This window comes from Cucumis melo, chromosome 6 (assembly GCF_025177605.1).
Source record: "Cucumis melo cultivar AY chromosome 6, USDA_Cmelo_AY_1.0, whole genome shotgun sequence".
Taxonomy (NCBI): Eukaryota; Viridiplantae; Streptophyta; class Magnoliopsida; order Cucurbitales; family Cucurbitaceae; genus Cucumis; species Cucumis melo.
This window is the reverse complement of record NC_066862.1, coordinates 33,486,032-33,510,558: the sequence shown is the minus strand read 5'-3', so window position 1 is coordinate 33,510,558 and position 24,527 is coordinate 33,486,032. Positions and strand designations below refer to the sequence as shown.

Genomic DNA, 24,527 nt, shown 5'->3' with positions numbered 1-24,527 from the left:
GTCTTGTTATGGTAATAACAATTAGCTTCATACTAAGGGATACCCTGCAACATAACAGTCTAGTAGTCTCGTAGGACGCACATGTCAATCAGTCTAGTGATTCCATCGGATACACATATCAGTCTAGTCATCTCGAAGGATACACAACATGTGGTGATCCTGTAGGACATCGTGCCTACAAGGTATACTACCCCACAGACAAAGCTAACTGTTACCCCTCAGTTCTTGTAGGCCATAACTCGTCTCAATCCCTCTTGTACTCCATGGTCAAACCTTCTTCTTTCCTCGTCTTCGTTGTCCTTTCGTCTCATCGTTCTCTTCTTCTCGGTAAAAAGTTTATATCAATGTTTTCCCCAATTTTTTTCTCTTTTAATAGGCTTCTGTTTTCTATATCTTCGTCTCTAACCTTCTTTTCCTTTTCGACTTCTCAGATCTTGAAAACCCAAAGACCTTTGTTGATGGTTGCGATTGCTGCCTTCGAAAGGCTTTTGGGTTTCAATTTAAGAAGTTTCATTGAATGGTTATGTGAAACGCGTAGCCTCCAAAAAAATTTTCCTTCCTTTCTCGCATTTGTTGCATGGCTTTGCTATTTTCATGTCGATTCGATTTCTCCCTTACGCTCTAAAGTCGCCTTGCTACTCCAATGTCCTTGTTATCGATTTTCATTTGGATCGAACGACCTTCGAAGCAGATAACCTACACCGATCTAGTCCTCAAAGAACACTTGCTACACGTGAGTTTGGTAGGGGTAACGGCAACGGTGGAGCATGGCAGGGTGACCAGTCTTCAATTCGGTTTGTAAAATTCCCATTTAAGCTGATAATGAGGTCCCTGTTTGAATCCTTTTTTTTATGCATTTCTCTTTACTTATTTGCAAACTATATGTATTGTAATGCAATTGTTTTTTCAAAATCATTTGTGTGTTCTTATGAAGTCATTTATGTGTGTATAACATAATGAATAATTATTTGTTCTATGTGTTCTTACGATTAATTTTGTGTGTTCTGTATGTATTTGGTCATTTCCATCCTCTCCATGTTGTTCCGAACAAAACATTATCATGTATTGTTTGCATGAATGGAGTGTCAATGCCTCCCCTCTCTCAAGTCCATCTGATGCCTATAATTTGTTTGTGTTGGCCATTGATTACTTTGACCCCTACTACAATTTTTTTCAACATTTATGCTGCACTCTTTGGTTGTACTATATATTTGACTGTCTTTTCTCCCTTGCCTGATTTGATATCTTACCATTTTTTCTGGGATCTTGTTGGTTGAAAAATATATCTTGCATCATTAATTGCTACTTTCCTGCATTATAATTGTTGTCTCACATTTGTAATTGTTGCATCCTCACTTCTTCTTTGCACAACTTCACTTCATTGGTATGTGCACTATATTTCCTTATTTTGGTTCTTAATTTGCTTGTTGTCCTCTATTGCTCTACATACATCAACTTAGACATAAATTTTAGTAATAACATTGATGACCCTCTTTTTCTGTATGCATATTTCCTACTGCCTTTGGCCTAGCCTATTATTCAAATTTTGTTTTATTACTTCTCTCTTGCATTTCCATACACATTTCACATTGACACTCAGACTTAGGAAACAATGTTCTATTTTTCTTTCTAAGTGTGCGGCCCATTTAAATGCATAATTTGTCTTCTACATGATACTAAAAATGAAGTTCAACTACAATAGCGAACTTACCTACTCTGAGGCTTCCCCATTCCCTTACTTAACTTTTTTTAGCTATGTGTTCGTCCTTCATTTTTTAGTATATGCTTGTGTGTGTACTTCGGTTATTAAAATTGTACGTCTCCCAAACTTTTGCTTTCCTTCCTACTTACACATATATGTTGTACGGCCTAACTTTTTTTTTTTTTTTTTATCTCCATTATTTTTAGAGATTAATTCACTAACTCCATTGTTGTGTGTGAGGTAACATTGTTGGCTCCCCATATGCCATTTTCCAATTTCTTCCTTGTATACATTTATAACAAAAACTTTTCCTTCTTTTATAAATAAAATTATTTGTATTAATGCAAAATTTGGATTTCGTTTTGCTGCTAGACAAGGGAATTTGCATGTGTAATTTTATGGACATTGATTATTTATTATTTTTAAGCCTCCCTTCTTTTTGTAAATAAATTTGTTTGTATTAATGCAAAATTTGGGTTTCATTTTGCTCCCAAACAAAGCAATTTGTGTAATTTTATAGACATTGATTATTTATTATTTTTAAGCCACTTTCCTTTTTGTAAATAAAATTGTTTGTATTAATGCAAAATTTGGATTTCATTTTGCTCATAAACAGAGCAATTTGCATATGTGGAATTTTATGGACATTGATTATTTATTATTTTTAAGTCTCTCTTCTTTTTGTAAATTGTTTGTATTAATACAAACTTTGGGTTTCATTTTGCTGTCAAACAAGGAAATTTGCATATGTGTAATTTTATGAACATTAATTATTTATTCTTTTTTCAACCAATTCAATACTTAGCACTATATTTCTGTTTATGTAATTGCTTCATTTTTTAAAATATGTTTGTCTCACTTCACATGTTCACGTACCTTATGAATAAATTTATTTAATGAACGTAAATATATTAAAACATGTACTTACGAAATTCAAAGTAGTCGTGTTGAAGAAGAATTGTATTTTCCAATCACTTTAATTTCTGAAAAATAAAAATTAATATCAATTTCTCAAATACCAAACTCGCATTGAACACCGTAAAAATTATGAATTGACATGAAAAAAGTACCTGACAATTAGATAAGACTGACATTTGAAATTTAACATAAAACAAATGCTTCATTTGCCAAACTTAAGCTTCTAAACACAATAAAAACATTCTCCATTTAGCGATGTAACAACTATTTTTTTAAATATTGTGTCGATATTCTAAATATGTAATTTACAAAACTTTATAAAAACCAAAAAATTTTACTCAAATTTTACTACAATCATTGGAAAATAATGTTTGGAAGCATACTAGATATACTAGTGTTTCTACAAAATTTTGGTTACTTAAGCAAAAGTGGCATACATTTTTCGACTTAAAATGCATCTCAAAATATCTTTGACTCGTGAAATAAAGCTATAGATGAATAAATGATACCATTAAACATGCATCGTTAGTTTTGAAGCATTAGAAATTCATAATCATAAAAATGTGTATTTAAGAAACATAATAACTTCAATAGTATCTCTGGTATTTCCGTCACACCTAATACTTGGTAATAAAAACTCATGCATTCATGTACTTTCATCCCTTGTTTCTTGTAATGATATGTCTTTGATTTTGTTTTTAAAAAAATATATGTTCCAAGCTTATTCCAACAGGGTATGCGATGTTGGGTACCCTAATGCTGAAGGTTTCCTAGCTCCATACAGAGGGCAAAGATACCACCTCCAGGAGTGGCGTGGAGCGAAAAATCCATCATCAAAAGCAAAAGAGTTCTTTAACATGAAACATTTGTCTACACGAAATGTAATTGAATGAGCTTTTAGTCTGTTAAAGGGTTAGTGGGCAATCCTTTGAGGAAAGTCGTACTATCATGTACAAGTCCAATGTCGAACGATACCAGCATGTTGTCTTCTTCATAACCTCATAAACAAAGAAATGACGAACGTCGACATAGCACTCGATGTAGATGAGGGTGATTCAACATACGTGACTACGGTAGGAGATGATATATAGTACATTGAGACATCAAACGAATGGAGTGCCTGGAGGGACGAGATAGCCGAAGAAATGTTCAGTGATTGGGAGTTGCGTGATCAGTAGCAAGGCTAGTTGAATTAGTAGTTCGTTGTTTACGTTTTCTTTATTGGTCGTGTGAAAGCGTTGAAAATATGTTTGTCTGAGCAATTCAGTGTTTGTTATATCAAATGTACTTATTGACCATTAATATGAATGACACACTGGAAATTCATTGGAAGCACACTCTTTTATGTTATTATGTAGCTTATTCGTAGATTTACTTTATTGACTAATATGATTATGTTTTTTGTTAGTAAGGCAAGTTTTTCAAGGGCCCCCAAGCACTTGTAGACAATAGAGGAGGACGCAACCCTCGTGGGAATGCCTTGTGGAGTTGGTGAACATTGGTAGTTGGCGGTCCGACAATGGCACCTTTCGACCCAGGTACCATAGTCAGCTTTGAAGAATGATGGCTTAGAAGATGCCAGTGTCATAACATCCAGACCACGACTATTGATAGTCGTATCAAAACGATAAAGAAAATGTTCCATACTATATCTGAGATGCGGGGCCCGTCCTGCAGTGGTTTCGTTGGACGATGAATTAAAGTGCATCATTACCGAAAAGGATGCATTCAACGATTGGATGAAGGTACGCTATTACTTATCTTTTCCTTCGCTCATTTATAATCGACGATAAACTAACTCCATCCACTTTAACACTTGAACAAAGTCATCCTGCTGCAAAAGGCCTACTAAATAGATCCTTTCCCCATTATGATGACTTTTTCTACATCTTTAGGAGAGATCATGCGACGGGAGGGTGCTTTGAGACATTTTCGGATATGGGATAGAATGTCCCTTTCGGGTACAAGGGATTTGGTGCTGGTGATGGCAATGATATGGAGATCCCTACCATGTTTAGTCAGAGATTAAACATGTCACCTAATAAATTTGTGGCTAGTGGTTCAAGCGGGTAAAAGTGGAAGAGGGTCGGTCAGCATGTAGAGACCACAAACATAATTCAAAATGCCATGCAGTACGCTAATGACCAGCTCAACCACATCGCAGACTGGCCGATCTTAAGGAATTAGGATGCAAGCGCAACACGGCAGGAGGTCATTCGACAATTACAGGTCATCCCTAAACTTAGTAGAATCGAGAGGTGTCGCTGTATGCGTGTCTTGATGCATAATGTCGACGACATGAAAGCATTTCTTGACGTACCTGATGAGCTGAAGTTCGACTACTGCACCGTGATTCTCTGCGAAAATCCATGAGTGCTTGGCTACGTTAATTTGTCTGTGTTGATAGTGTTGTTGTCTGTCTACTACGTTTACTGTTTTTCTTACTTTTCATGTGTTTTTTAATGTTGTTGTTATGTGAACCATATTTGAAGTAATCTTGTTCATCCATGCACGTCGTATTGAAATTTCTATTTCCATTTGTTTAACGAGGTGAGACTATATGTGTGAACGTCACAAGGATGAAAGAAAGAAAGAAGTTGCAACATAACGATTTAAAACTCGACTTTATGAAATGAACGGGATCTATAGAGAAAATAATTAAAATCATATTTACAATAATTATTATGCTTTATTATAATTATATAAATTAATATTATTTATTTTCAATTAAAAAAAATTAACATAACACTACTACCATAATCCTTCCCCCAAACAAGTATTATCATAACACTACAATCATAATTCTTCCCCCAAACGAATAATATCAAAACACTACTATCATAATCCTTCCTCCAAACAAGAATTATCATAACACTACCTGTTAAAATTCTTCCCTCAAACACATAGTATCATAACACTGCTATTCACAATCCTTCTCCCAAACATATATTATCATAACACTACCAATAATAACTCTTCCCTCAAACAAAAACTATCATAACATTAGTTTTATCATAACCCTAGGATTATCATAACCATTATCCCCCATAACTCTACCCTTTCTCTAAACAGCCCCTAAATGATCTTGAAATGCCGAGAATCGACTTAATTGATATTTCTTAAACCCGCATATGATATGATTAGAATTCTCTATGAAAATGAGCATTCTATAATTTTAACATAGTTATCATTTTTATTATATGAATTATATATAGCGTTCACATTTTCTAAACTTGTCGATGGTTTTATTAACATTCTTGATCATATTTGGACGTTTTTTATCTTGAAAACTTTCTCGTTAAGTTTTCTTTTAAAGAAATACATATCTTAATTTCTTGGAGAACAAATTCACAACTCCTCGAAGAAATTTCAAAAATTAATCCCATAAATATTATTTCCACATATAAACTTTTATAACAATTACGAATTGTTATTTACTTTCTAGTGATGATTTCAAAAACCAAACCAAGTTTTTTAAAATTAAAATGACAAATATCGACTTATCTTGAATTTTGGTAGTTGTATACAATTAAACTCTTAACTAATAATTATTGTAAATTTAAATTACAAATTTTGATGTTGTATCATTTAAACTCCAAAATAATAATGATATTAATTTAAACTCTAACTTTGTGTTTGGAGAATTGTCAAAAATAGCAAATTTGACAACATTTACAACATATAACAAAATTTCAGATTATATCAATAATAAATATTGATAGACACTGATATGTTTCTATTAGTGGTATTGATAGACAGTGATAGAAATCTATCAATTTCTATCATTGATAAAATCCAAAATTTTGTTATAACTTGTAAATATTTTAATTTATTTTACTATTTTTAAAAACGTATATTTGATTCCTTTCAATTAAACTTATAAACTTTTACGGTGAATTAATCAAAAAACTTTATTATGATACTTTATTATGATATATTTGAAAATCATCTCTGCATAAATTCTTATATATGTATAGATTTCTACAAAAGTTAATTTAAATTGTTAATTATAGTTTGAATGGACAATCTTTAGATAAATTTTAATTGAAAGCCTAAATTGAATTCATTTAAGTATAATTGATAAAATTACAAAGTTTTCACAGTTAATTCTTTTCAATTAAACTTATAAACTGATACAATTTCAAACTTAATGTTTAGATTGATATTTGCTCAAATTAATAAAAAAAAAAAAAAAAAAAAAAAAAAAAATTTGCTGATGAATTCAAGTGTTTCTAAAACTATAGTTGAATAATTGAGAAGAAACAAATATAAATTTCAAAAACTAAAAACAAAGTCATTATTATTAAACAGCAGCTTAGCCTCATTTTGGTTTGTTGTTTTTAAAAGTTTAAAAAGAATCCTTTCATCTTAGGATTTCTTAATATGTTTTCTATTTTTATTTGTCCAATGTTTTTAAAAATCAAACCAAAAATTTAAAACTAAAAAAATATATTTTTAAAATATATGTACTTTTAATTTTGACTAAGAACTCAATTCTAGTACATAAGAAAATACAAATCATGGGCAAAAATTGAGAAAAATTGTAGGCCTAACTTCTAAAAACCAAAAAACAAAAAGTTGCAAAACACGCTTGATAATTCAATTTCCATCGCTTTTAAAAGATTAAACACCATTTTAAAGTTAACGAGAACATCAAAACACCTAACATCTATAACCAAGATTTTACATCTCGAAGCCATTCCCTAATTGATAAAGACAGGCTTATATTTAACACAATATAATTAACATCAGAAGGCAGTGAAAATACAAATCTTAAACAACCTCTTTCTAGAACCTATCAAAACAGAGCAACTTCCAACCAAAATCATGCCTTTTTAGCAGAAAATTTGAGAATAAAATCCTTAATTTCTTCGTTAAGTGCTCTATCAATGGCAGTTCGACCATCTACATCTTTCACATCATAACTAGCCCCAGCTCTCAATAGCTCCTCAAGTTTTGGTTTGTCTCCTTCTGAGGCAGCCAGCATCAACAAAATGTCCACTGGGTGAATGTCTTGGCTCAAAAGAGCTTCCATTTTGTCATATGTTCCTTCTACAGCCAGCATTCCCATGTAGTTAAAATACTGCACAACCATAACGTTCATTTGTCAATCCTTCTTTTTCCTTCAAAACTTGTTTCCACGAATGAAGTTAATGTCATGGTTCCAAGTTTTTGGTATGATTCGAGAAGTATCAACATAATCTTGCTCTTAATATGAATACTTATGTTAAGATTCTATCATATAGAATAAGAGATAAGTTGTAACATTAATTCTAAGATACTCATTAAGAAATTATATAAGAATTTCATAATGAATTATTGGATTAAGAACACCACAAGTAGACTTCTGTATCTAATTTGGGATAGCAGCACGTTGGGATATTATTGTTCATCTCATCGTGATTCCTCTATTTGAAAAGCTTGATACAGTGGGATTGGGAGTCATCTTAACTCAAGTCACATGTTTGTGGGTTTTTTGTGGGTTTTCATAGTATCACTCTTCTTGTTACATATTAGGAACTAGGAATCTATTTGGATTGACTCTGAGAGTGCTTAAAAAGGGTTGAGAGACTGTAAGACAAATGCGATTTGGTCGAGTTTTTAAACTATGGACAACGTCATTTAGCACATTTTTAAAGCAGAAGGATGAAGGAATACTTTTGATTCTTCCCTTACCTAAAGGCTAAGGCCAATCAGTAATATTTGCAAGTTTTGTTTGAGGGAAGCAGGAAGTTCTATGCACTTTTCATAACGGCAATGTGATACCTTGTTTTAGTTTCTTTATGTGAAAGCAGAGTTTGATACACAAATGCACAAGTTATGAGGTTGGTTATAATGTTTAAGGAGGTCCTTTCTCACAATCTCATAACAGAAACACCTTCTTCTTTCGACTAACCAGTGCGGATGAGGCGTTAATGTGAAATGTCAGAGCACTTAACCATCTAGAACTCAGTATATCACGTTAGGAATGTCTCACCTATGGTGATGTTTAATAATCGCAATAGGGATACGATATAAATTTCGATTGCCATGGCATTAGGTTAGGGCTACAAACATGAGTGAGACGTCTACTGAGTTCCAACCGATTAAGTGCTTTATGACGTAAAGAAAAGGTTAGTTTGACATTAACACCACTGGAAGAGAGTCATCGGTACGAAAAATTACTAATTTAAATTTCTTCATCTATCTTCACTAAAGGAGCCATTGAAAATTCACAATACTTAAAAGAAAACAGAACAGCCAGAGGGTAAGAACAATTTCAACTCCAAACCCATAAGAATCAGCCCAAACCAGCAATTAAACAAAAGACACCACTCTTCAACAATCAAAGTCACAAAACAAAATACAAAGAAAGAAGAGAGAAATTAGTAAAAGAACCTGCTCAACATCATCTCTGTTGAAATCATCTCGGGACTGGCTGCCATAAATGCCTGCACCCTCGGCATTTTGCCTTAAATTGAACCAGCAAGTTGCTCTAGACCCATTGGAGGGTCCAATGGAGAGGGGTGAGAGCCATCGAAGGTTGGACTGAAGACCAAGAAAATGGGAAGCTAATTTGAATGGGGGGCGAGAATTGAAGGATCTTGGGGTGAGATTAATGGAGGTAGTACAAGAGAGGGAAGCCATGGGTGAGTTTGTGCAAGTTTTGGCTGAGCTTTTGCTCTCGCAATCTTGGAGGTTCTATCCATCCACTCGGTATCCGGTGGGCCAATGAGTCTGAGAGAATTGTGGGTAACTCTTTGCAGAAGAGATCTTGGACGTTGGATGAATTTTGACAGTGATGAAAGATAAAGCCTATCACTCTAATGGAATGGGAAGAGATAAAAACCGATGGTGAGAATACAACGTCTTAACTTCAAAATCGATATTTTAAATGTCATGCTCATAAAATTGTAAATGTTACAATTTTGATTAGTTTTTGTTTTTTAACTTTTTGGCTTTTTTAAGATAAAGGAATGTATAATAAAGAAGGGGCAAAGAGAGCACACCAAAATTCAACTATCCAAAATAAAATTAGAATCTTAAAAGGAATAAAACTCTCAGAAGAAACAGAATGATTCAGATTAATAAAGCTCACTCCTTTATAAATAATACGATGAGTTAAGATTGTTCAACCTCGGACAAAAGGAGAATGAGATGGCTCCCCACTCTGGTGTGCTAGTCTTTTGATTTCGTCAACCATGTTCTAGATCTTCGTAAGGTCAATAGACACGCTGATTAACAACGAAAAAAACTTCAAGAGTATCCAACTCCACAAACTATGGATGACACGGGGGCCAAATACTCAAAGAAGCCTTTAATCCATTCACAAACGACCTTAACATTTAGGTGTGTGTTTAGCTCATGGAGTTGAGAGGGTTGAGAAGTAGAAGCTGTGAACTTCACTTTTTGTTTGGTTCAAAAAATCGATGGGTCTCGCTACTAAAAAAACGTCAATTTATATCTTATCAACTTCTTAGCCTATGGATTCCAAGGTTTCCTGACTTCCAAGACTTTATAACTCGTTACTCCTCATTATTTTACTCCTTAACCCAAATACCCTAAAGAAGTTTATTCTAATCCTAATTCGAACAACTGGGTTCTCATGGAAAAAGTGTTACTTAATATATATTGTCAACTAGTTCATATACGATAATAGGTTGAACAAAAACAGTTTCTTGGTGCATGTAATCCACTAGACATAAATCCAAATTTTAAACTTTTTTCATTTCTTAGTTTTTTTTCTTGTTAAAAAATGACATTGCTTATTTTGATGTGTCTGCTAGTGTTGTTTTTAAATATTACCCTTCTAATTTTGGGATGTTCGTAAAAGTTGATTGTTGATAGTGTTTTGGTAGGTAAAAATGTTATATATGATATTCAAGATGATGATGTGTGTGAAGATATTTCCGTGTTGAATGCTTGTGCCAATATATCAATTATGAAAAAGGATGATGTTGATTTTGTTATCAATAAAACATTTTTGGATTTGAGCATGAAAAATGTATGTTCTAAGGGACTTATGGAAATTAGTCTATCTTATATTCTTATTATTGGTCACATGGATGTTGAATATTTTGTTAGAAAAAGACTTGCTGCTAAGAAAGAGGTTGATGATCTATCTCAGAAGATTGTTTTAAATATTGTTCTTTCTCGGTGTTATATGGGAGGATTTTGACTTTTGATTGTCATCATTTGGTTTGATGAGATGTTAATTGTTGTTGACTTTGGCTATTTTTGTAAGTCAAACAAAAGGAGGAGAATGAAGGTGGTTGTGCCTATTGGCCTTTGGTTTGTGGTTGCTAGTTTGTCATTTGCTAATTTGTGGTTGCTCGTGCTTGGTTAGGTTTGCTTCCACGTCAAAGCCATTGATTTGTTGTATGGTTTGTGTTAATCTGGTTTCTCAGTGGTTTGTTTGTTTTGTCTTAAAAAATAGCCAAAGGAGGAGATAGTTAATGCATTGGTCGGCTGATTTTATTAAGGGCAAAATTTAAGCAACATATTGAAAAACATTTCAACGACAAACATTGGGCCTACTGCGTCAACAAAATATTATTTTCATATATGAAAGATTGATTTGCAAATTTCGTGGAGCATTAATTCTCCTACATATCTTCGGCCTTTATTCTCATGCAAATAATGTTTATTTTCTCCAAAAATATATTTCTAGCTAGCCATATTTATATTGTGTGCTAATTCATTTTAGGGTTAGCCGCCTCATTAGAAAAGTGTGTGCTTGAACATTTTGAGCTTAGGGATTGTCTAAGTCTCAACCTTGATGTATTTATAGTGAAAATTTTTGTGCTTGTCCTTGAGATGGTTGGTTTGATAGTCATTGTAGACTTGGGAGGAATTCAATATTGATATTGTATTTAGGGAGAACCCAAATTATATAGTGAATGTGAGGAGATCTCAATCTTAGAGGGAGCCTAAATATAGTGTATTGAGGGGATCTCATACAAGAAGAAACATATTGTGGAAGTGAGGGGAGCTAAAACTTAGAGAGAGTGTCACATAAGCACTTTCGTTATCTACCCACTATTTTTTCATTTTTTTTTTACTCTTTTGAGTGGTATATCAAGATGCAGACGATGAAAGATCCCATAGAGTGATGCACCATTCACCCAAGGCCTCCCTTTTGATTGATTAAATTCTAGAAAACGTCTGAATTTAGCTTTTGATGAGGAAGAGGACACCACCGAACATAACTTGAAATGCTCATCGGTCTCGTGCTCTGAACATCCGAAACACAACTTTTTCCTGGGCTCATCAACACCATTGGACATCCAGACTTCGTTCCTCATCTTCCAAATGCTTGATAGAATAGAGAAAGAACTTGCAAAGCCCTCCAACGGGCTCCAACTTCTCTAAAGATATGAAAAACAAGTAAGGAGCAAGTAAAGTTTATCCAAACATTTCTACTGAAATTTATATCTCCCACAAAATGTCATTTTTTCATTAGGTTACCTAAGAATCAACTCGTTGATGTAAAGGAAAAATGACATGCAAGTTTAATTGAAGATGAGGTTTATGCTCGTGTGTTATTTCAAGATGACATGGAAAAAAATATAATTTTATATTATGTTATCTGTTTTACTTGTGTTATTATTATTATTATTATTATTTTATGATTTAGAGTTTAGGATTTAAGTAGAATAGTTGTATTCTTAACCGAATTTTAAAAACAAAAGCAAGTTTTTAAAAATTATTTATCATTATTATTTTGGTTTTCAAAATTTGACTTAGTTTTTTCGTAACATTGGGTAAACATTAGATATAAAAGCAATATTAAGATTTAAAGATGAAAAAAATATTTAGAGACCAAAATTTTAAAAATAAAAAACAAAAAAACAAAAAGGCCAAAACCGAACCTAAAGTATTTTCTAGCCATTTTAGATATTGGTAGAGTAGAGCATGTAGTTTATCTAAGAGACAAATTGCTTAGAGATAATATTGCCTTATATGCTAAAATATTGTTGTCGATGTGTGGCACAAAATAGGCTAGTTGTTGATGTGGAGTGAGGATCTCTCCGAGCACACCATATTATATTGTTACTCTCATTTCTCTTTAGGCTTTGTAGCATATCAATATTGTTGGTGCTCTCCATATCTACATCTAACACCAACACCAACCACAAAAACTATTGAAGGAGAAGGAACACAAACAAGAGACAAGTATGGACAAAAGCCAGAGAGCAAAATATATATAACCTCTGTCTATGTTTATTACTAAAAGTGGACAATAATAAAAGTCTATGATTGAAATTCTATTCTTTACAATAATATTCATATATATATATATATATATATATATATATATATATATATTATTTCTTTCATGCTCATATAAATAATTATCACTTGTTTATTGTGTCATTTTTTCTATTAAATTAATTCACGGTCGGTCAACCAGGATTTCTTAACTCTAATACTAGACTTCGTTTGATAACCATTTTATTTTTGAAAACTAAATCAATAAACACTACTTTCACCTTCATTTTTCTTTCTTCAAAGCCAAGCCAAAGTTTGAAAACTAAAAAAATAGCTTTTAAATTTGTTTTTCTTTTTTCATTCGGTTAAGAATTCAACCATTATATCTAAGAAAAATGCAAATCATTATAAGACATAAAGAAATAAAATTAAAATGATTACCAAACAAAAAATAATTTAACATTAGACTTAAAACTTATAACAAAGACAAAATGGAGTACCCTGATTTTAGTTAACTGCATTAAACTCGTTAAGAACCTATCATTTCTTAATTTCTTCGTTAAACCCCAACATAAAAACTAAAAAGCATACCAACTTAAATACGGTCAAACGAAGTTGTATCATCTTGCACGTCACTTTTTCAAAAAATGTTATTGAAATATTTTCTTCTCACCTTAGCAATCCCTAAAGACATGTCTTTAACCAAGACATCAAATGATATTTCATTTTATCGCAAGACAAGGATTTCATCACTACTTAATATTACACTTGGAGATGAGTTACATAGACATCTGTTCAGAACAATTTCATCCAAAACGAGCTAAAGAAAAATTCCTTGCTGTAAACTGAAGCACAAGCCTACCTTTAGACAAATATAAATTACAGAATGCCACTCACAGATGAAAAAATAGGAATCTTCATTCATTCCTCACAAGCCACCCCATTTCAACGATCAATTATCACCAGCATTATCATTCTCAAGGAAGGGAGGGTGGTGAAAATTTCACATCAGCTTAGCATAAACAACCTTCACAAGGCATCCAAAAGTTGAACTGATGGAGCATTTGACGTTTGTTAGTTTAGTCAGAAATTCTTTTGTTAAAAATCTATTTGGCAGAATACCAGTTTTGTGCACACTTGGCATCCACTGCAAGGTCGACATTAAGAATGTTCTTTCCATTGAAGGGTTTCGACATGCACTCGACAACAATGGCCTTAGCAACCTCAGCAGACTCGGTTGGTCCTTCCAAGATTACTTCATCATGAACCTGACTTTCAGAAGAAGTGTTAATTCATGCAAAACAGAAAAATTGGGTGTTGCGGGAAGGGATGCAAGTTAAAATTGGAAAACAACTAATTGAAACAGTTAAACTAACATATGTCAGCCAATCCATTAAAATATATATATTCAAACTTAAAATATATTAATCTTGGTTTAGTTGTTTTGTTGGTTGGTTTGTCTTGGCAGTTTTCAGTTTTTTCTCATACCAAAAGGTTAGCTCTGCTCAGTTCTTTTAAATATCTTTGAGTGGCCTTTTATTTTGCACCGACTTGCACACATTTTAGGCTACTCTCATGGAACAACTATTTTTACCTTACTATATGCAATTAGCAATGAAACTTTTGAGATATTAAATCTTAGATAGGAGGTCACTATGACTTAAATTCATTTATTTTTAAGTCTTTTACTATTTACAATATTTATAATAGCTCTTATTGTCTCGATCAGAACCTATGGCCTTGTTTAGGACCTGATTCTTAATCTATTTCAGATAACAAAATTAAATTCAGCAGAAACACGTTTGGCGATGGTTTTAAAAGTTGTCTTCTCTTTTATTTCCGAAGTTGGTTTTTTTTTTATTAAAAGGAGCAGTTATAAATATTACATAGCAATTAGGCCCCAAGAAGTATCACTAACAGCCTAAGGAGCCCATCATTGATAGATTTTGTATACTTGCAATATTTTACAACTGTTGCTACACTTAATGATAGCCCTAAAAGTGCTTCAGCTTGTAAATATGAGTTGAATGTCAAATCCTAATCTTTTATGAATTCTTTCAAACAGCTTTGGAAACAAAAGCAGAAAGTTATTTTGAAAACAATCTCCGAAACAAGCCTTTAGCATTAGGAAACGTAACAACTACCAAAGTGGAAGATTAAAGATGGTGACAAATAACCTGTAAAAGCAGCCTCCATCCAAGTTCCCTCAAACGTGAATTTTTAGATATTTCCAACATGGCACACATGGCAACGTCAGCAGCACTACCCTGTAACAGAGACATTCGTGGCCCAAATTAAATATTGGAGAGTGGGATAACAAAAAGCTGAGAAAGGAAGTTTATGAACATACCTGCACGGGAGTATTGATAGCAGCTCTTTCTATATGTCCTTTCTGGAAACGAGTAGCATGCTTCATTGAAGGAAACCTACGAGCTCGTCCAAGCAATGTACGAACGCATGATTCCTCCGCAGCCTCTGCCATTCGAAGATCTTGCCACTCACGAACTTCTTTTCTTTCATTATACCACAAGTTAACTGTCTTCTTTGCTTCCTCCAAGGAAACCTGTATGGTGAGGTAACCATGGCCATTAGCAACTTAACGATACTGGGACAGGAAGTAGGTTTTGGAAAATACCTTCCAATCTTTGGAAAGGCCAACAGGAGTCTTGCCATATGCAATGGAAAAATTAAGCATTTTAGCCTTCCTTCTTTCAGAAGCAAAGGCATCCTGCATAAAAACAGAGAAATGTTCACATAAATAAGTCAGAGAAATGTTCACAAAAATAAGTCAGAGAAATGTTCACATAAATAAGTCAGAGAAATGTTCACAAAAATAAGTCAGAGAAATGTTCACATAAATAAGTCGAAAAATCAGTACGAGATCATTTAAATGCTTCTTGTTCTTGCTGGACCAAGAAAAGGATAAAAACACTACTACATCTTAAAATGCAAATACATCAATCTGTCATATATATGAAACAAGAACACTTCATTTTAGGAGAAGTGTTTTATGACAGACACGGATGCATTCAGACACATGTCTGACATCTGAAGTTTTGTTTCCTATTTTTGTTTATTTATTTATAGTTTCAGACAACTAGAGACATAGATTGGAACACTTCCTGTAATAAAGAAAAGGATAAGACACTGCTACATCTTAAAATGCAAATATATCCATCTGCCATTGCAATCTATGAAGCTTGGACACTCCATTTTAGGAGAGTTCGAGTCAGATACGGATGCATTTGAACACATTCTGGACAATTGTCCGACATTGAAATTTCTCTCTTATTTTTATTTTTTTATTTATAGTTTCATGAGTGGGAACATAACCGTTTAAGTTTTAACTTGACAATTTATGCATTTATTTTGTGCAGTACATTGGTATTTTGTGCTAAATTTACATATATCCTAAAATAATAATAAAGTTAGAGTTAGTGGGCTTGGCCCATAAAGAAGATTTGCCCTAAATTTCCTTCCTTGTTTGACTCACTGTATAATTTTATTTATTTCCCCATCTCGTATCTTTTACAATGATCATAAAATAAGAAGAGTAGAATCGTGGTTTTTCTCTCGATACTCAGGTTTCCACGTAATTTAGTGTTTTCGTTTGTTGATCGCTTTCAATACTTCCACTCCAACCACAAAGTTTTTAGTTCTAAAAGAATGGCCAAACAAAATTTAACTAAAGAGTCTTTTTTCTCCTCTTTTTTCCACTCCAATCACCTATGGTAAATGTAATGATTTTGCTAAGCTGCATGTGAGATCTCTAATTGTGAATATCCATTCAAAGAAGGCCAAAAACGTCAATTCTTAGGCTATGGTAAGTTAGTGGAACGCATGCCTTGGTAATAATATATGTGGGTGATGTCCCCTGTTGTCATATCCAAAGGGGTTTTCTTGTAATGTTCACGGGGTATTTTAACTCATTATGTTTACCTGGCTGGTGTAGGTCTCCTTTAGTTCTGGTTGTTATTTGTTTGATAGTTGGGTAGTTTAGCTTGCTCTTAAAACCATTATATGTGGTTCTAGTATCCAGAAATTCGTGAATTAAGATTTCTGGTTCTTGGTGTTGAAGAAGAAACATGATTTTAAGAGAAGAAAAGAAAAAACATCGATTGATACAGAGAGAAACAAAAGAGCAAACCACCCCCCCCCCCCCACACACACACACACATAGTGAAGAATTTGGAAGCGGGAGATTCAACGGAATTAGCTAAAACACCAGTTTACCTTCAACAATGGAACTGGAGGTTTGTCTTGCCCAGGTTGAGGATCCCACTCAAGAAGCACGCTTCCTTCTTCAACAGCTTTTCGAATATGAGGGTACATATTCATTGCGGTCCTTGAATGGAAATCTCCCCCAGCTTTAAAGGCTTCCAGCATGCTCTTGCAATTGGCAAGATGTGCAAGAATCCTAAGTTCCAACTGCAAAATTGATTTACATTTCCATCAATAATGTTCCCTTTTCAAATAGGATTATATAGTTGAAGCCAAAGAATCACAAAAAAGAAAGCGATGGAAGATGAGGCAAATCTAAATTACACACTACATATACAAATCCTTTCTCATCATCAACAAAATTACCTGGCCATAATCAGCAACAATGAGGGAATTTCCAGGAGCAGCTATAAATGCCTGACGGATCTTATACCGGTCCTTTTCCAGAGCCGGTTGATTCTAGTGCACAAAAAATATAGCCAACTGAAGTCCCCATTAAAGTCATAGTTTAAAAGCAATATATGAACATAAGATTCACTCATACACAGAAGGCTAAGTGAGAACCGATGCAAAGAAGAGTTAGCAATAATCCTAATATTTTACATCATGCCTGTTGTGGGATTTAGTCCTCTGCGATAATGGTAGCCAGTAGGCTCTAAGCATCTAGTAGCCATGAGGTGATACCATATAAGTGAAGAAGCAAACCAACTTTTCCAGATAATCATCACAAAGCTCTTCAGTGCCAAATGCAAGTATGGTGAGAAAAGTTAACTATGAACCTGCAAATTTGGTCTCCGAGCTGAGAGGCGGCCAGTTTCTGTGTTGATATTTAGAGAACAGTGCACACGTCCATTCTTACCAGATATATTGCTTCCCTGTAATTGAAACAACCAATTCACTACAAGTCAAAAATCATGTCAAGAATTTAAAGTCTAACAAATGAAAATCATAAGAGTCAATCAAAGAAGAAAGAGACTTCATGCTTTGAAATTCAAAGCTGCGTGTTCATCGATCAAAATCAACATGCCTTCAGATAATTGTGCTTAAATCAAGTGAAGCAGCAATATGCAATACTCTGAATTAGTTCCTTCTTAAACCTACATGCACTTCTTTTCATATGTAAGAAACAACCATGGAGAAAAAAGTAAGAAATAATAATAGTCATAAAGAAAACACTCCACAAAAAGAGGACCACAAAAGAAAGGATTTTTCAATCCTGTAAAATAACATTGAGTGTTTTGTTGAAAATAATTGTACCAAGGGTATTTGTGTAATCTTTATACCCTTGTTTATTTCTTTTTTTGTCAAGGCCCTTTATGGCTTATAAATATTTCATCCCCTTATATACAAAAGACCCGTATCATGGTTTTTTCTCCCTAATCTAGGGTTTTTCACGTATACCCAATGTTATTCTTTTTTCTTCTTTAATTAATATTTATATGTTTATTAAACATCAAGGCGCAATAAAGTGCAATAGTTTTCTAAAAAGCGCAAGGTGCAGACAAAAGTGCAGGTGTTTATTTAGGCACACTATATATAAAAGTACAATATTAAGAAGAGAAAGCATGGTTGAAAGAAAAATATGAAAAAGCAGACATCTAAACACAAGCATTTTTGTATTTAGGTTTAGGATTTTTTTTCCTTTTTTTTTTTTGGTTAATGAAGAAAGAAAAAATCATAATTATTTTTTATAATAGAAAAGCTCCGAGGCGGAGGGATTTGAGCCTTGGTGCTTAACAAAAGGCGTGCGCCTAAGGTGTGCCTTATTTTTGTGAGCCTCGCCTTAAAGGCAAGATTCCAAACCTGCACCTCGATCCTAGGCACACACACAAGAGGTCTTTTTAAACCACTAATAACACCTATTAGATATTTACAAAAAATCTTCACAACGACATCTAAAGAGAAACACTAAGCTAATGGTAAATATTAACAATTAAGTAGCTTTCTTTATATATATTATATAAAGGCAATAAAGTTGAGGGGTGGCTCGAGCCCCCTGGGCCTATGCTAGATCCGCCGGTGCCTGTTAGGCCATCAAATATGCCAATTCCTCCTCTCAGTCCTAAAATCAACCTCCCCTATCAAAGACAAAAAAATCATAACGTCTATTGTTTCCTTACTGCACAAAGGATGACAAACTCAAATGTAAATGAGGGAACTCCCGGACCAATCTAAGATATCAGCCAGAAGACGACTTTTTAAAGAGGATAGGTGGTAACATATAATATTCATAATTGGCAAACAAAGTTATTTGCACCTACGTTCTAAAATTCTTCTCCTTCCACCAGCACCAGGGTCAAAATCAGGTAAAGTTCCATTAATTATAGTGACTTCTGAAAGGATATTATTAACAGGTATAGAAAGGGACTTGGTTAAAGAATTTCACCTGTAAGGGAAGGATAAAATTTGAAATCAAAGTGTCGATAGAGCAGACTTCACATAAAGCAGCAATGGCATGACAGGCTTCCTTGCTCTCCTCCAATGATTTAAATTCTTTCAAAGCAGTATCATTATCAGACATATGCCCTTTGCTTTCTTCATGAGGCATCATTTCAAAATCATTGTCAACCTCATTGTGAGAGCACAAGTCGTCAGTGATGTCATCAAATTCTGCAGAGACCTTGCCCGCTAAGATCTTCAGAGCATCCACCCCCACTGAAGGCCAACCAGATGCTGTGTAAATTTCTGTCGAAAAAGGCTTACCCTTAATGCAATGTAAAGTGATATTCCGAAACTTGCTGGGAGTTTTTTTCCCTTCTTCAATGACTTTTTCACTGTTTGGAACTTTAAATGTCCTTTCAATTGGAAGAAACTCCTCAGGGTTCTTCCTGTAAAATGGAAAAAACAAAAAGAGGCATCTTTTTAAAACTTAAAAGAATCAACAAGTTTGAAGCCAACGCATCAGAAACACGCCCGTTATCAAAAGAGGAAAATGCATAAGATTATGCAGTAAAGAGCTTAACAACTTGCTAAGGCCAACTTCCACAAATAGTAGACTCAAAGCTTCATTTACGTTCATAATTTCATATGTGATATCTGAGTAGACAAGTAAACGGAATCTACATTTAAGAAAAAAAGAACCGAAAAAATTATTAAAATAGACTATTCACCTGTTACAGGTGCCACCAAAGAGCAATTGCCGCACTTGTGCATCACTTCCTACATTCATGTACTTGGCATCAGAGCAGTACTTTGAAGCCCAGTTACGAAATTTGTTAGCAGCAACCTCTTGTTCCACTATGGCCAATTTTTCTATCTCGGCAAGATATGACCTATCAACCAGCATTCCCTCAGTTTCCATTTTGACAAGAAGTTCACCAAATGGTTTCCAATATTCTTCATAAAAGTTGAACATTGTTTGACCTGGAATCTCTTTTCCATTTCTCTCCCAAGGCATGTTAGACAGTTTATTTTTCAAGCTCTTGTAAAGCTTCAGTGTGCATATTGAATCTAAAGCAGAATAAGATACCCACGGTTTCCGTTCTTCTCGTTGAAGTTCTTCAACAGGGGGAATGACTACAAGTTTGCCTTCAGATCCATCCATTTTCTTCTTCTTCCGGCCAAAGATTGTTTTCATGGATACTTTACCAATCAACTCTTTTTCCTGTCCCAATTCAGCACCAGACATGACATTTCTATCACTGGAAAGAGCTTCAAGTGAATATCCCCCACTCACTCGTCTCGATGAATCCCATAACCGTGCCATGTGCATCGTGTCAGCATGGAAGCCAGAAAGCTTAATCCCATAGTTTTCAATAATGTGATTGTCAAAACTGTAGTTGTGCCAGACCTAATAGAAAGGCAGGTTTGGTCAAAGCCAAACTATCTGAGTTATAACATACCACACACATGCACATGTTGCATTCTCATAATTTAACTAATACATGTGAACAAATGGACAAAATTGTTTCCTACAACTCAGGAATATTTAACCAATCTTATCAAGAAATAAAATTATAATGCATTCAATATATGTATGAGAATACCAAGCATTAGCAGTTATACAATCTATCAACAATATGTTTAAAGGCCAAAGTCTAGGAGACTAAGCTTCAGCTATCTACCTGTGTCTCACGACTATTTAGCTGACTATGAGTCCAAGGATAATGTATTTAGGCTGCGTTTTGGCATACCTTCTTTAACATCATTTTTACTGCAACTAAAATTAATTCTACAAATTTTATACTACATAACCATTGAAAATCACCTTTTAGAAAATGAACTTTAAAGTATTTTTATTTTAAAGAAATAATAATAAAATAAAATCGTGATTTATATTTGCTACCGAATATTACATATTTTAGAGAGGCAAAAGCACTCTTGTTCTCTGTGAATTTGTCCCAGGAAAAAAAAAAAGGCCTACAATGATCTCCAAAAAGGGTCCAAGAGGAACAAAAGGAAATACCTTTCTGATCAAAGGATCTTCAAAGAATGGTGCAAATTGAAGCAAAATTTCCTTACCGCCACCATCAAGAACATCAACCCAAATGCAAGACTTTCCATTCCCAAAATCTGCTCCTGGTCCTGAATAGATACTGAAGCATATTACTTCACCATGGTCAATGGGTGTTTCTTGCTTCACATCAATCCTGGCCACCTTGAAGAAAATAGAAAAACAGAACAAAGATTGAAGAAAATTTCACAGGCATGTGCTCATCATGGCATGGCAGATTTTGGGTGTAATTATACAGTTAAGTTGGAATTAGTGGTCGGTAAGCCTATTCCAAGGCCATAAAGGTACATAGAGCAGAGAATAAAAATAAAGTAAGATTTAAGCACCTCAGTATCGCAGGCATGCACAAGATTCCTGTACTTAGTAGTAAGCATTGAAACAACTTCCGTTGCAGCAGACACACTATCAACAACAAGAACACTATCATATACACCATTAAGCCTCTCCTTTATATCTGGCTTGCATGTAGTTGCAGGTGCTTCGGTCACCTTGGTGCCACTTCCATTGATGATCCCTTTAGACAATTTTTCCACATCTACACTCCCCTTTATCCCATTAGCAGCTTCAGTAAATCTCAAAGTTTTCAGTACACTATCAGCCTTTCCCAAAGAGATACTTTGGTTTCTGCCATTAGGTGAAACATCTGGTACACGAGGCACAATTGATCCCTTTCTGATTTGAGAAGAGGTACACTTTTTCTTACTTTGCGTAAGAACATCCTGATTATGCAAATAATTGTTTTCAGGCTTGGTCATGGACCGTCTCCCCGCAGAAGAATTAATGTCTCCATTACATTGACCACTTGAAACCTCAGTTGTCTTAAGTAAAGGTGCCCTACTTTCCATCCTATCCATAGTTACAACATTCTCAGTTCGTTTAGAATTTATAGGTTCTTGTTTTCTGAATCCATTTGATAAAATATTAGTTGAAGGGTTTATACAATCAGAAACATTACTGGTATTAGAACGTTTGATTCCCAAATTTGATGGGACCTTAGAATATGGAGGACGAGGATTGTTATTACAATGAGAAGTCCCATAGTCGGTGAGATTTTCCCTTTTTCTTAGCTTTACTTCCTCATTGTTTGTCAGGATCTCAGTTCCCATAGACCTAGATTCTAAGAGCTTCTCTTGTCTTATCTTGACAATACAATCACCCCAAGTTATTACAGGAACAGATGGCCTCTCCTTGCTACATTGTCTAGTTTCAGAAAATGAAGTGGTGTTCAAGAAAGAACATTGTCTAAACTGAAAGGAAGCATGACTAACATTCATATTTGGCGAAGCGCCACCCACAGTCTTCAGGGAAGCAAATTCAGTTCTGCAAAAGAATATATTCAGAAACATTAAGATCACAGTTTTTCACAACCATAGTCTCTCTATATTTGATCAATTTTCTGTGCAATGACAGGCAGAAACAATTAAAACAAGGACATGGATGACCCAAGAAAGTTACCAGTGTCACTTCTGCTAAATGTGAGTTCTATTACCTAAGCATCAATCATAGACTCACACTCATATTGAAGAGAAAATCTCCTGATAGAGGAAACCAAATAATTTTGTGGGCTAGATAACGATATAGGAGAAAGAGCTAAAGTTCTTCCAGATAAAATACAGCCCAGAAAGGCAACCCATAATCTTCATAAGTGAATTCAAATGCCTTAAAACCCGTACGAAAGAATCATTCCCATTTTAGTTGCAAAGCCGTATTCAAACAGTGACTTCTATCAACAATAACAACAAATAAACAGCATAGGAGGTTAACAACGAGCTCATATTTTTAGAAACCGTTATCATAATAACCAAAAAAATTCTTAGAAATCACCCACCAAACATATTCTTACTCATATCACAAGCTCAATCTCGCATATGGGGGGAAAAACTCACTTCGCAATTTGAAACATGAAACCGTTCGACAAATGTCCGGAATGAACAACCCCAGAAACCCACAGAGAACAAAAATCCAGCCAATACCCCCATACAGAAGACTAAATATTCTCCACGCCCCCATTAACAACAAAAAGATAACACAAAAACCTCCCATTAAGGAAAAAAAAAAAACCCAAAAGAAGAGTCACCTGCAGAGAGCCTTGGAAGAGGCACAAATGGAAATAGAAGAGTTAGAAACAGGGCTAAACCGCCTTAGAAAGAAATAAGAAGGCCAATGAGTTCTAAACGAAGAGGCTTGGGAAGTGGAGATTCCCAAAGTCATCTTCCCTGCAACTCTGCCCAACTTGGTGCTAGAAGGAGCCGTTTTGAAAGGTTTAGAAAGGTTTTTGGGATAATCCAAAGTTTTGAGGGCTTTGTTTGTTTTATATGTCGATTCAGGCAAGTGGGTCTGAAAATGGAGCACTACAGAGCACGCCCATGGCAGCGTGTAGATAGTTGGGTGCTGAAGAGACTGAAGCGAAGGTTAAACCCTGGAAGTGAATAGTGATGAGAAAACCGCTAAATTAACGTATATATGTGGTTTCATTGTGCCGGCCACCACACAAATGGAAATGAAATTCAACATTTTTAAGTATGGCTTGAGATTAGTTACTTTAAAGATAAGTTGTTTTGAAAAATAAAAATTAGAGTTTTTTTAGAAGTTCTATAAAATTATTTTTTAAATATATTTTAAATAATTTTTACAAAAATGAATTTAAATAAAAATGAATATTCTGAAAAACATTTTTTCTCTTAAACCAATCCTCCACTTTTTACTAATTTATTCTTTTTTAAAAGAAAAAAATTCAATTCTTCCTGTATTCTTTGAAAATTGGGAAATGGTAAAAAGAAAATAAACAAAATTTTTACGCTTTTTGTCTTTTAGTGATTTTTTCTATAAAATGTAAATAATTTGTCTTTTTATTTTGAAAAAAACCCTTGAAAATTTTCACTTAAACACAATTTTGAAATTATAAAAGATATACAAATAAAGGGAAATTTTTGTGGATAGTAAAATATTGAAACTATTTATAAAATTAACAACAAATTTAATAAGTCGTAGAGAGTTTAATGAATTTTGTTATATTTCGTTAATAGTTTCAATATTTGATTA

General features: G+C 34.0%; 2 protein-coding genes across 2 annotated transcripts; both read right to left on the bottom strand.

The window, feature by feature from the left end:
- Positions 1 to 7,324: 7,324 nt before the first annotated feature.
- LOC103501599 (protein LHCP TRANSLOCATION DEFECT) lies at positions 7,325 to 9,449 on the bottom strand. Its single transcript, XM_008465213.3, has 2 exons — positions 8,999 to 9,449; positions 7,325 to 7,703 (listed from the first exon to the last, which is right to left on the bottom strand). The coding sequence occupies exons 1-2, from the start codon at positions 9,245 to 9,247 to the stop codon at positions 7,446 to 7,448; spliced, it is 507 nt and encodes a 168-aa protein (XP_008463435.1). The 5' UTR covers positions 9,248 to 9,449; the 3' UTR covers positions 7,325 to 7,445.
- A 4,059-nt stretch (positions 9,450 to 13,508) lies between these two features.
- Positions 13,509 to 23,958, bottom strand: LOC103501625 (DNA polymerase I B, chloroplastic/mitochondrial-like). The gene is made up of 12 exons (XM_051085709.1): positions 23,563 to 23,958; positions 21,812 to 22,805; positions 21,438 to 21,629; positions 20,143 to 20,822; positions 19,419 to 19,860; positions 17,812 to 17,907; positions 17,399 to 17,491; positions 17,045 to 17,239; positions 15,447 to 15,539; positions 15,162 to 15,374; positions 14,989 to 15,078; positions 13,509 to 14,079 (listed from the first exon to the last, which is right to left on the bottom strand). Exons 1-12 carry the CDS (start codon positions 23,694 to 23,696, stop codon positions 13,918 to 13,920), a joined length of 3,384 nt encoding a protein of 1,127 aa, XP_050941666.1. The 5' UTR covers positions 23,697 to 23,958; the 3' UTR covers positions 13,509 to 13,917.
- Positions 23,959 to 24,527: the final 569 nt, after the last annotated feature.